Here is a 13413-nt window from a genome sequence, read left to right on the forward strand (position 1 = left end):
TTTTCAATTTTAATCAAAACTCTACGCAAATGTAATACAAAACCATTGCACAGAATATTTATAATTTCTAATGTTTTATTGAAGTCTTGGTTTTATAGGGTTAATCCTTGCCTGTAATCTGTGTCTTCCTCTCGCAGTGGATACGTGTGAGTGACAGCATGCCTGGTTACATTATCTGTCACTTTGTTATCACTGATAAGACAGCAGCACAGACTAGTGATGCACATTCAGTAATGATACTGTATAGCTGTATCCAGTACTTTAACAATCTCTTCATCCGAATATATATAGTGCTTCCAGAGGGAGGTCCTAACATCGAAGGTAAACTTCATTGCAGAGTGGCACCCCAGTGTGTGCAGTGTGTATCCTGACACAGAAGATAAGGTGCCTAGGGGCTTGTGGAGCAGTGCACTGCACACTGCTGTGTGAAAGCTCAGTTCCCTGCACTCATTACATTATACTCAAGGGAAAGTCCAGCAACTGGCAGAAAGCGGTCTCTTGTATGTGAGGGAAAGGGCAGCTAGCCAGTGACACCCTTCTCTGCCTGACATCTGGAAAGTAACATTACAGCAGCAGTTTATACATGTTAGAAGAGAAGAGGGTGTGTGCCTGACTGAGAGCTGGACTTGGATTCTGTAGAGAACGGGAAATATTACTGAATGCAAGGAAAGGATGGCTGACAATTCCCTAATGTGGTATGCTTTTATGCTGATGACTTTTTTGGGACATCTTTACCCTTGCAATGCCTCACTTGAAGGTAGCGCCATTCACTTGGAAGCTGAAGGTAGCGCGTCAGCCAACAGCATACAGGACTTCAATGCTATAGTGGTGCAGCCTCCTTCCATTCCTACCAGACTGATTCCAGTATCACAGGTACTGTAACAAGCTATCCATCATGGATCACTGTTTTATAGTAGATGCAGCCTCCTCATGTTCGTGTGTGCTACCTTCTCATGTTCACACTGTATGTGTATGTGATACCTTCTCATGTTCACACTGTATGTGTATGTGCTACCTTCTCATGTTCACACTGTATGTGTATGTGCTACCTTCTCATGTTCACACTGTATGTGTATGTGCTGCTACCCCTTCTTTCTCATGTTTATGCATGCTGCAGCTTTCTCATGTGCATATGTGCTGCCTCCTCATGTTCATATGTGCTGTCTCCTCAGGTTCATATGTGCTGCTGCCTTCTCATGTCCATAGGTGCTGCATCATGTTCATATATGCTGTCTTCTCATGTTCAGTTCACTGGAGCTGTAGTATGTTACATTCAGTGGCTGTAGTTCTAGCCTAACGTTACCGCTGTTTCTATTAACACTAACAGTGTTCATTTAAAATGTAGATTTATAAAATAAAGAGTAGATATATACAGTATTAGGACTAAACCTACCCTAAGAATAGGCTGATGTGCCACATATACTGGGCCACTAAGTAGCTGTCAAGGACAATGTATGAAAAACACCAGGGGTTACTACAAGCTTAATAGGAAATTAGTTTATAGCTATAAAAATAGAATTGTATGCAATACAGTGTTGTTATGGGGCACCAAACTGCGTATTAAATATCATTGGCAAAGAGAGCTGGAATAGTGTATGAATAATTACACCTATAGAACATGGTTATTATACTAAACACACACCAGCTTGTTCCCCTCTGATTACTAAAGGAGCTATTCATACATAACGTGAAAACGTGACATGCTGCTTTATGTGATTACATTAATAGCGTTAGCATGTATTTATAGGGGTTTCAATATAAAAAAAAAAAAAAACATATTTGGTTTAACTACACTTTACCTTGAAAACGTCAGTACCTTCACATAGTATCTGTGTGGGCCCCAAACTGTGACCTACAGGTCAGGACCATGACATCATGGAGAACAGACTAACAGCCGTCACACTGTGTGATTTAGACGTTCCAGGTCTGCAAGGGTCATTTATTAACTTTTAGTACCAACACTAGAATAACAAATGCCCCACAGTATACAGTATGTAAATAGTATCCTGTTCCTCTTTAAAGGAAAAGCTAGTAACATGCAACATGCTGTAGAAATATGAAAATGTTTGGCAAAAAAAAGGGCAAATGTCAGGTGTGTGTGTTTTTACATAGGGACTGATTCAGACCCGATCGCATGGATGCAATTTTGCAGCACAGGCGATTATCGGATGAACGCGCATGCACACAGTACGCTGTGCACATGCGCCAGCCGTCCGTGCGAAGGCAGCCATCACTTGACACCCTGTGGCTGTTTGGGGGAGGTCCACGACCCCCATAGAGGGAAACTAGAATAGGTGGCGAGCTTAGCTCACCATCGTGCCCGCAAAGGGCTTTGTTGCGCTGGCCACGCTGTCTGAGACCAGGCAGTCGGGATCCCGATGTCGGGATAATGACTGTCGGGATCCCGACTGTCGGTGAATCATACCACACCCGGCCCGGCAACAGGGAGGGTGAAAGAAGACATCCGTCCCAGGCCCGGATGATCTGAGGGGCCCCAAGGCCAGCCCCCCGCTCAGCCACCTGCTCGCTTATTCCCGCACTCAGATCCATCCTCGCTCAACTACAAATCCTTGGATCACATGCCCAGTCCTGCCGATCCCCCCTAGTGGAAACACAAATAAATGTTCAATAGGCTTAAGCTGGCCATACATCTACAGATCGATTGTCAGATTAGGCTGGTTGGAACAAAAACCTGGTAATATCTGAATGACTGTTTTTGGCAGTTTTCCGGCATTTCAAAGCAAAATGGTCAACTCTCATTTGCTCTCATCCATTACCAGGATTTTGTTCCAACCGGCCCAATCTGACAATTGATCTGTAGATGTATGGCCAGCTTTATACTGTACATTGTAATGTCCAATAACCTGCACATAAATGTTTAATATGAGCAATATGGGGAGGTGCGCCATCCTGCATTAAAAGTGATGTCCCGAAGCATGATGTCAAACATTTATGTGCAGGTTATTGGGCATTACAATGTATAAGCCTATTGAACATTTCTTTTTATAGCTTTAGCCCCACTTTTCAGCAAATTAATTAAATAAACTATTTTTTTATTACAAATGACCAGCGCATGATTGGAAATATATGCTCATTCAGAGCAGTAGAACGCACTCCAGAACCCTCTGAAGTAGGTCACTTATTTTTTTCCTAATCCTGTATATAATTTGTCATTCAAGTGCTTATTCTGAAACTAGGGGGCTATTCAGATGTGCGTGGTGTGGGCCAAATTCGCTACCCAGGCCGATTGTTGGGGCATGTGTGAATATGCGCATTGTGCTCGTGGTGGGCAGCTAATGTCTCATGATGAATTCAGTCATCTCTGGCCAGAATAAAAGTAAGTCTAGCCTTACTTTTATTTGTGAAGGGATAAAAAAATAATTTGATGGTGAACGACCATCGAATGATTTTTCTTTCATCTGGCCTCATGCGAGCGGATATGTATGCTAACACATTTGCTCACCATCAGGCATTGGGGCCCATCAGTAGTTTTCCCTTGTACCCCTGTGGCCCTGTTAAACCCTGCCATGGGAGGCCCAGCAGTGTTGGATTAAAACAAAGAAGAAAGGGCAATTTTTTAGGTGCAGTCACATACGAGATGTACAGTACAGCATTGGATTAGAGAAAAGTATGACACAATCTAACTGGCATAATAAGTGGTAGCAAAATAAGAACAGGTGACAATGTGTACTAATAGCTGAGCTCCTTATTGGTCCATAAGGTCGCACTACCTAAACTGGTTGCAGTACGAGCAGTCGAGCATCGGTTGTCACAGTAAAGATTACCTCATCATACAATACATGGGGTTCCAATGATATTAGGAAAGATGCAGCAGAACTAAATCATATAGAAAAGGCAGGTGAGAGGGGGGGATTTTTGCAAGGAGACCAAACTCCCACTTTGCAGCCCTAAGAATGATCTGTATACAGTACAGTACATCTAAGATATTTGTAGACACAAAAATGAATGCATACTGTACTACAGGTACTTATAATTATAATAAAATTAAATTAATTAAATTAAATTATAATATCGGTTGCATATACTTAGCAAGCAGGTACTACAGAGAGTGAAATTTAATAGGATGAGAGATTCAGAAAGTGAGAGATTTGGTAAGAAATGTCCAGTTTTTTTAAAGCAGCAATCATTTACACTGCAAAAACAGTTTGATTTTGCAGTGTAAATGATTGCCGCTTTAAAAAACTGGACATTTCTTACCAAATCTTTCACTTTCTGAATCTCTCATCCTATTAAATTTTACCCAGAGTGTTTTCCCTGACTGGTTTGGTGAGTGTGCCAGTAACAAAACGTAATACATCAATGTGAAAACCAAATCTCTAATACAGTTTTAATTATATAAACTGGATCATGTCTCCCGATTGCTAAAAGGATTATTACATACCTCCCAACAGTCCCGATTTTAGCGGGACAGTCCCGATTATTAGGGCCTGTCTCACTGTCCCACCCGCGGACGGCAGTGTCCCATGGTGAGGGGGGGCTGTTGGGAGTCCCCCCTGTCGGCTGCTAAGCAGCGGGGAATAAATGCTGTGCGCATGCGCACAGCGTCTATTCCCGCAGCCAGGGGGCTGGGGGCATGGCTAGAGGCTCACAGAGGGGTAGATTTATTATAGCGGCGCTAAGAGCGCCGCTATAACACTCCCTGCTTCGCCTCATTAGCGAGGTGAAGCAGGAGGGGACACCGACAAGATCTACTAAGATCTTGCCGCCGAAGCGGCGGAGCGTTAACTCCCCCCTCCGGCTATGCCTCCTCAAGCTGACAGAGCGTCAGTTAACACTGACGCGCTGTCTGCTTCTCCCTGGCCGGCTGGTCTGCGCATGCGCGGGATCTCACTACTCACGCGAGATCCCAGCGCAGCTCAGAGCCAACAGCAGGGACAGCGCTGTCCCTGCTGTAGGCATAGGGCATCGCCACCTGCAGCTGTCGAAGTCGATAGCTGCAGGCGGCGGAACGGTCAGCGATGCTGAACGTTCATAAATTAGATATGCAGTATGCGCCCTGTACTAAAACTAGTACATGCGCTATGACGCCGTCCCCCCACCGCCGCCGTTACAGCACCCGCACAGCGGGTGTGATAGATCAGGGGAACCGCTATCCCCTGCCATAAGGCACGGGAATAGCGCATATACCCCTTATCGTCAGATCATAAATCTACCCCAGAGCCTCTGGGTCATGCCCCCATAGCGGCAAAATGGGGGCGTGGCCTCGCGGGGGAGATGTGAGTATAGGCCACGCCCCGAAATTAGGCCACACACCCCGAAAATTTCGGCAAGCATCAGCTGCGTCCCGAGTCCAGCACCGTGAAAGTTGGGAGGTATGTTATTATACACCTCTTTGCTTCCAGGAATATTATGTCTTTGTTTTAATTTGTACAAATTCATAGAGGTATTGGAACACACTGCTTTGTGTGATTACATAAATATCTAACGTAATAATGTCTAAAAAATAAAAGAAACAAAAGCCATACATTTTCTCTTACTGATGTTTTTGATGATAGTCATACAGGCTTCTGTCCAAGAAGACATTTTAATGTTCTGAGAATCTCATAACCTTTTAGCATTGGGAAGATCACACGCTGTACAAAGGGATATTTAAATTGTAAAAAATTCCCAAATGTTCAGAACCCTAGTATATTGGAATCCGCAGCAGTATACAGAATAAAAGCTAGTAATGAATGAATCAATACACCATGTGTATGTGGCCCCGCCCCCAACCCACCTCTTTTTCACTCCCGAGATGGCCCCGCCCCCCTGTCTAACTGAGCTGGCTGCCCTCTCCCGGAGAGCTCAAAAGTCGGTAAGTATGGTATAGTGGGCCAGATGAACTAAGCTTCAAAAGTGATAAAATGGAGAGCGATAAACAGCCAGCCAATCAGCTCCTACCTGCCATGTCACAGACTGTGTTTGAAAAATGTCAGGCAGGATCTGATTGGTTGGTTGTTTATCACTCTCCATTTTATCACTTTTGAAGCTTAGTGCATCTGGCCCAGTGCCTGAATCCAATGCTATAAAATTCTTTTGGATAAAGTGCAAAATGTTAAAAGTAGACATAATACTGTTATTTACAGTGAGATTATAGGGGTTATTGAATTGGTGCTTTTTTGTGTTGTTTTTTTAAGGGCAAATTTCAGTTCGACCTATTGAATTGATGTGCAAATTTTTCACTTAGGCGATTCGGCACATGCGAAAAACACATAGATCAGAGAATCTTTTCCTATTTTCCGGAACAATTGTGCGGTTTTGCCCATTTTTTAGTAATTTTTCACCCATGCCTTGGAGATGGACTTAAATATGGGTGAAAACACCTGCAATTGAATTCAATAGCAGCCAAGTAGTCACGTTTTTTCGCCTTGGCAAAAAATGTGATTAATTGAATATCCCCTATAGGTTCCAGCAAATCTGTCTGGCATCCCACCACTGAGAGAGCCACAACAGCCAGAATGTCCAAACATTAATGAGCTGCACCCATAGCCTGCTGTAAAGAATATACACTCGCGGGTCCAAGCGCAGTGTGAACTGGACCCGTGACCGGTTCACAACACTGTAAAGGAGCCACTAAGAGATGCTGTTGCCCCGCATCCAGATGACGTCACCCGTTCGGCTTTATGCCTTGTCGGGTGACTAGTGTGAAAGCACTTGCAAGCCAGGTCGCACCTGGGATTTTGGACCCAGCTTGCAAGCGCTTACAAGTGTGAAAGGGGTATTACCTACTCCATGGCTCTGGTTGGCCCCTTCTCTAGATAAATATCTTGCTCTCCCAAACTCATGGACATACAGACCTCTCTCAGCCAATTAGCAGGTGGTTTCAATGGCAGCACCTGAGAACTAAAGGTTCAAAATTGATAGCATTTGGTTGACAACTGCTTTTCCAATGGAAAATTTAGCATTTTATAATTTTTCAGGTTTCAACTTAATTTGAGACTTGTCAGATGACAAGTATATATACTTTGCATACGCAGGCCCTGACATATGCACACTTTTCAAAAATGGTAGATCTGTCCGCAGAAGGAATCACATGCCACCAGACTGTCTCTGTTTGAGAGCATTGCACTGATTGTTATGTATGCAGGATTTGACTATTGTAGCATCTCATTTACCCTATGATGAGCCAGCTAAAGCTATGGTCACAAGGGCAAGTGTGTTTTATTTCCTATGCTGGGTAACTGAGCCCTTGAGATTAGTCATACTGTTTTCTTTGATGGAAACTGCACAGTAACGTTAAGGGGAAATCTAAACCACACATGTTTTTGTTTAAAGTGTTTCAGTTTCTCACGGAGATATTAATGAGAATCAGCTGTCAGAACATAAGTAATCAACCTGCACACAATTAATGGCACGACAGCAAGTTAAGGATTTACTGTCTTACATAGCTGCCTTCCATGCACAGGGCCTCATTCCATGTGTTCCTAATTTCACATAACACATGTACTGTAGAAAAAACACATCCTTTTTTGTTGTCATCCTACAGAAGCATACCCTCCAACATGGCCCATTTCATTCGGTACACAATGCTCTGTTCCTGGACGTCCCTGGTAATGTATGATTGTCATCACCTGTGTTGAAACACCCTTCTCTTCAATTACCTAGTTACACACAGGTGATGACAATCATACATTACCAGGGATGTCCAGGAACAGAGCAGTGTGTACAGAATGGAATGGGTCATGTTGGAGGGTATGCAGAAGTTACAATAAGGTAAAATTGTATGTTATCTCCAAATCCAACCATTATTAGCCAAAGCTTGCGTGCATTACAATTATGCATTTAACATGTATTATTTATGCTGCTTTCACACCGCAAAACCTGCTTAGACCAGGTATTTAAAACGTTTTTTTTTAAATGGGTCAGAGCAAGTTTAACCCCTTACACATCGCATGTAAATACCTGGTCTAAAGCAGGTTTGCGGTGTGAAAGCAGCATGATCTTCTTTGAAGTTGCATTTACTCATCACTGGTAACCGGCGCACTACTGGACCCAGCCACTCACAGAGATAGCCGCCCAACCGGAGCACCGCTGAGCTCGAAACAGCGAGATTGCCATAAGAACCTGCCGTACAAACACGCTCAGCATCTACTTTGAAGTGGCACCCAGCGTACGAGAGCTACCAGTCAGCCGCACACAGAGGTAACTACTCAGCTCTAACACATAGAGCACGGACGGCGAGGCTGGCTTTAGGACTTGCTGTATCAACACGCCTGACGCTTACCTTTAAGCAGCACTTGGTGCACTACTGATTCCAGCTGACTACATACTGAGCCAGCCGCAACGCCCTTCAGCACAGGCAGCAAGTCTGAGCATTATAGAGATTGTGGGTGGGTCAGATCGTACAGGACGAAGATCTCAGTATTGAACAATTATGTGTTAAAGAGAGACCCCCTGTTAGCTTTATATAGAGAGTTTATGTATAACGCTTGGGGGTGTGCTACCACTGGGACAAAAAAATTGAGATAATTAAAGGGGGAGAAAGGGACAGTTTGTCACGGTAGTGGTGCACCGCAGTAAATAAGAACAACTTAAAATTTAACTTTTAATAATTCATCACATAAAATAGAGGATGCTGCGAAATATGACAGATTACATATAACAAATAACAAGGACAAGTGAACAAAATAGTGCTAATTAAAAACTTGGGCTCATGCGGCGTCCCTTAGCACTTAATTCCTATTATCACAAGTTAAAGCGTCTCCCTCCTGTGTGTCGGCTGATTTGCCTGTTGACACCAGGGGGACGTACTTAGTAGATATAGACAATCCTGTCTGTAAGTTATTCTGTTGTGTCACAATGTTGCCGTAAACAGATGTTCGTGTTTTTGTAACAATTTTTATTAAATGAAACGAGTCATTGTCTGAGGTGTAGCGTGAATAACAAGTCTTGTCCACCAGTCATATGCTGGAGTGAGGACTAAAAATGATATAAGCTAGATGGTATGCAGCGGGCAAAAATCCCTAATATGTGCTGCTAATCTAATACAAGAGATGACAATTTAAGCTTATAGTCTATAAGTCGAGTGACTGTATTTTATTGGGAAACCCAATTATGACCAAACGCCAGAATTACTGAAAATATGCCGTATGGAACTCTACAATGTGAATTCCGCAATAAAGTTGCGGTTGGTTCTCTAGCCGGCAGTTCAGAGTATAATAGCAATTTTCAAGTATAAGCGTGCCGCTGTGCCCTCCTGATGGTTATGGTCAGTCTTACTGGGAGGTGCAATTCACCTGAGGGTGGCCGGCTACGTTAAATTGCTGAGAGGCGGGGGATGGTAGGACCTGTATAGTGACTGGGATTGGGCAGCAGGCAGAGATCGCCTGGTGTGTGCCGCAGTTAATCAATTAAAGAGGTCAGCTACTAAGTGTACATAGCATAACTACCATCATAGAAGAATGGTTCAGTATAGGCGATGGTCAGGTATGGGAAATTAAAGATTAAAGCCGTATGGAACCACACACCCTGCACTTAGCATCGGGGTTGTGTGAAGTTCTCTAGCCGGCTGCTTGGATGTGCTCGTGTCACGCTGAAACACCTAGTATGTACACATAAATGTATACCAATTGTACGATGGCAAGTAGTTAGTATGAGCGTGCCGCTGTGCCCTCTTGTGTGCTAACACCGACCATACGGGTAAACCCTGTGGTTAGGTACGGTTCTCACGGGCTACGCTCTAATGAAAACACTGCAGCATCGCTGTGGACAGACAGAAATTTTTTTTTAAGCTAGACATTAGAGTCCTTAAAAGGACTAGTAAAGCAGACCTGCCCTGAAGAAGACCTGCGAAGCGTACGCCGGCCACCATAGCCGTGCGGACGCTCCCTAAGCCTCCTTATCCCTGTCTGCTTTACTAGTCCTTTTAAGGACTCTAATGTCTAGCTTAAAAAAAAAATTTCTGTCTGTCCACAGCGATGCTGCAGTGTTTGCATTAGAGCGTAGCCAGCCGCCCCGTGAGAACCGTACCTAACCACAGGGTTTACCCGTATGGTCGGTGTTAGCACACAAGAGGGCACAGCGGCACGCTCATACTAACTACTTGCCATCGTACAATTGGTATACATTTATGTGTACATACTAGGTGTTTCTGCGTGACACGAGCACATCCAAGCAGCCGGCTAGAGAACTTCACACAACACCGATGCTAAGTGCAGGGTGTGTGGTTCCATACGGCTTTAATCTTTAATTTCCCATACCTGACCATCGCCTATACTGAACCATTCTTTTATGATGGTAGTTATGCTATGTACACTTAGTAGCTGACCTCTTTAATTGATTAACTGCGGCACACACCAGGCGATCTCTGCCTGCTGCCCAATCCCAGTCACTATACAGGTCCTACCATCCCCCCGCCTCTCAGCAATTTAACGTAGCCGGCCACCCTCAGGTGAATTGCACCTCCCAGTAAGACTGACCATAACCATCAGGAGGGCACAGCGGCACGCTTATACTTGAAAATTGCTATTATACTCTGAACTGCCGGCTAGAGAACCAACCGCAACTTTATTGCGGAATTCACATTGTAGAGTTCCATACGGCATATTTTCAGTAATTCTGGCGTTTGGTCATAATTGGGTTTCCCAATAAAATACAGTCACTCGACTTATAGACTATAAGCTTAAATTGTCATCTCTTGTATTAGATTAGCAGCACATATTAGGCATTTTTGCCCGCTGCATACCATCTAGCTTATATCATTTTTAGTCCTCACTCCAGCATATGACTGGTGGACAAGACTTGTTATTCACGCTACACCTCAGACAATGACTCGTTTCATTTAATAAAAATTGTTACAAAAACACGAACATCTGTTTACGGCAACATTGTGACACAACAGAATAACTTACAGACAGAATTGTCTATATCTACTAAGTACGTCCCCCTGGTGTCAACAGGCAAATCAGCCGACACACAGGAGGGAGACGCTATAACTTGTGATAATAGGAATTAAGTGCTAAGGGACGCCGCATGAGCCCAAGTTTTTAATTAGCACTATTTTGTTCACTTGTCCTTGTTATTTGTTATATGTAGTCTGTCATATTTCGCAGCATCCTCTATTTTATGTGATGAATTATTAAAAGTTAAATTTTAAGTTGTTCTTATTTACTGCGGTGCACCACTACCGTGACAAACTGTCCCTTTCTCCCCCTTTAATTAAGTCTGAGCATTAGCTGGTCCCCTCTGAGCCAGTGCAGTGCATATTTAATGAGCCGGCCGCTCATTACATATGTGCATATGTAATGAGTGGTTGGCTCATTAAATATGCACTGCGCTGGGGACCAATAGTGCTCACTGCTGCCTGGGTATCGTTTCAGACCCGTTCAGACAGCAAAAAAAACGGGTCTGAAAAGGGTAGGACCCTGCTTTTTTTACCGTTTCCAAAAAACGTTTTTTTGGAAACGGTTAAATCACTCTGCACCTTTCAGACCGCATATATTACCATTTTAAAACGGTTAAAAAACGGCAAAATACAGGTTTTTTTGTGCGGTGTGAAAGGGGCATTAGTGTGGGCAGGCAGGGAAATTAAAATAGTTTTTTTTTTATATCAGTATATAGTTACGGTTTCATGTCCATTTAACTTGATTTACACTTCATTGTATCATTTTGAATACTAGTTCACAATCGCAGATATTGGCATAGACCAGTGGTTCCCAAACTGTGTGCCGTGGCTCCCTGGGGTGCCTCGGGACACATGCAGGGGTGCCGCGGCTTGGTGGTCCAGGACAAAGTCCAATTATTAATGCTAATTATTTAGGAGCAAAACCAGTGCTGGGGGCTGCCAATCATAGAATGTGTACAAACAGAAGCAAATCCTGCCCTTTACCACATAACTGACCCTAAGAATCGCATATAAACCCATATAAACCCAATCTAATAAATTTTTTTGGACCTGGGGGTGCAGAGAAAAAAATTCTGATTCTCTAGGGTGCCGTGAATCAAAAAAGATTGGGAACCCCTGGCATAGACACATCCCAAAATGTGTTTTGCCATCACTCCCCATTCGGACATGATCGCACGGCAGTGAATTTGCAGTGGCCAGGGATCAGGTAGATGCTGTCCCATTACAGTGAGATCCCGCCTTGCAAATTTATATGCTCACCGTGAGAATAGATGTGTACGGCTGTGAATCTACTGAGCGCATATGTTCAAATCTAATCATAAGCTGCTCACCATCAAATTACTAATCACCACTGATTGCAGGCTCTGAGTAGCCAGGGACTTACTCAGTAGCTTCTAAGAAATCAACTATGATTGAGGCCGGAGCTGACGTCAGACACCCTCCCCTAAAATGCTTGGACATGCCTGCATTTTCCCTAGGCATGCCTGTGTGTATTCTGGCACGCTTGTGGGTTTTCCTCAGTACACCCATTAACTGGCCGGTTACACCCCCAGACATCGGCTTCCTGACAATAACCGCGTGAACAGCGTCAGCACCCACATTGCATGCAGCCCAGGCGCATGAGCAGTGTTTCAATAATCATCCGTTGTGCGAATCCACACAGCAGCGTTCAGGTCTGAATCGGGCCTTCTTATTGGTGCATCGTACAATGGTGTTCATATAGAGTTGCAGTACAGGTTCAGATGTGCACACCAAGAAGTGTATTACAAATGTGTTGGATGTACCTAGGACTAGGCGGTTACAGAGGCTTGGCTAATCATTTACAGATGTAAAGTACTGTAGTACTGGTGTGTTGCTAAAAGTGGTTGCATATAGAGATGCTTACATTGGAGGCCATACTGAGATAAAAGTGGTCTTTAGGGGATATCTGATGGTGGCGTCTGAAGAATACACAAAGCATGATTATGGGGTCTACAGACACAGGGAAATTTACTAGAGCTTCTAAAAGAGGTGATGTTTCCCGTAGCAGTAACTGTGTCCATTCCAAAATCAGGCACTATGAGGAGTGATTCTGCCCACCTCAGTCGATTCCATGGTCTGTCTGTCTGCCATTCATCATATTTAATAATAAGACTGTTTTGGTCATTTAAGACCTATGTCAAGCATTACATCGTACCAGTCCGGGGTTGGCAGGCAGCAAATGATTTTGGTGTCACACAAACTATTGGTTTGATTTAGAGTTTTTTTCTGTTCATTCATTTTGCATTTAATTGCTAAAAATAATCTAACACTTATTTTAAAACACAGCTCTTCTATTCCCACAAGTGATGAGTGGTCGAACTGTTCTAGGGGAAGTGTGCGAGGCGGTAGAAACACTAAGATTGTGGGTTTGGAACCTGGAAGTAAGCCAGCTGTGCCAGGAAGGTTCCTACCACTTAAAATAATTGATAATAAATTAATATGATCTAATGGGGCAGATGTATTAAGCCTTAACAAGAGATAAATGCAAGGGTGATAAATAGAGATAAACATCCAGCCAATCAGCTCCTTACTGACTTTTTTCAAACACA

General features: G+C 43.6%; 1 protein-coding gene across 1 annotated transcript in view; it reads left to right on the forward strand.

The window, feature by feature from the left end:
* Positions 1-329: 329 nt before the first annotated feature.
* Positions 330-13413, forward strand: part of LAMA4 (laminin subunit alpha 4) — a 150233-nt gene continuing 137149 nt past the window's right edge. Inside the window, exon 1 of the mRNA XM_083176871.1 lies at positions 330-873. Within this exon, the coding sequence (XP_083032997.1) occupies positions 673-873 (201 nt within the window). The 5' untranslated portion in view covers positions 330-672. The remainder of the gene's footprint in view (positions 874-13413) is intronic.

This window comes from Crinia signifera, chromosome 3, assembly GCF_055691185.1.
Source record: "Crinia signifera chromosome 3, ASM5569118v1, whole genome shotgun sequence".
In the NCBI taxonomy this organism is placed as follows: domain Eukaryota; kingdom Metazoa; phylum Chordata; class Amphibia; order Anura; family Myobatrachidae; genus Crinia; species Crinia signifera.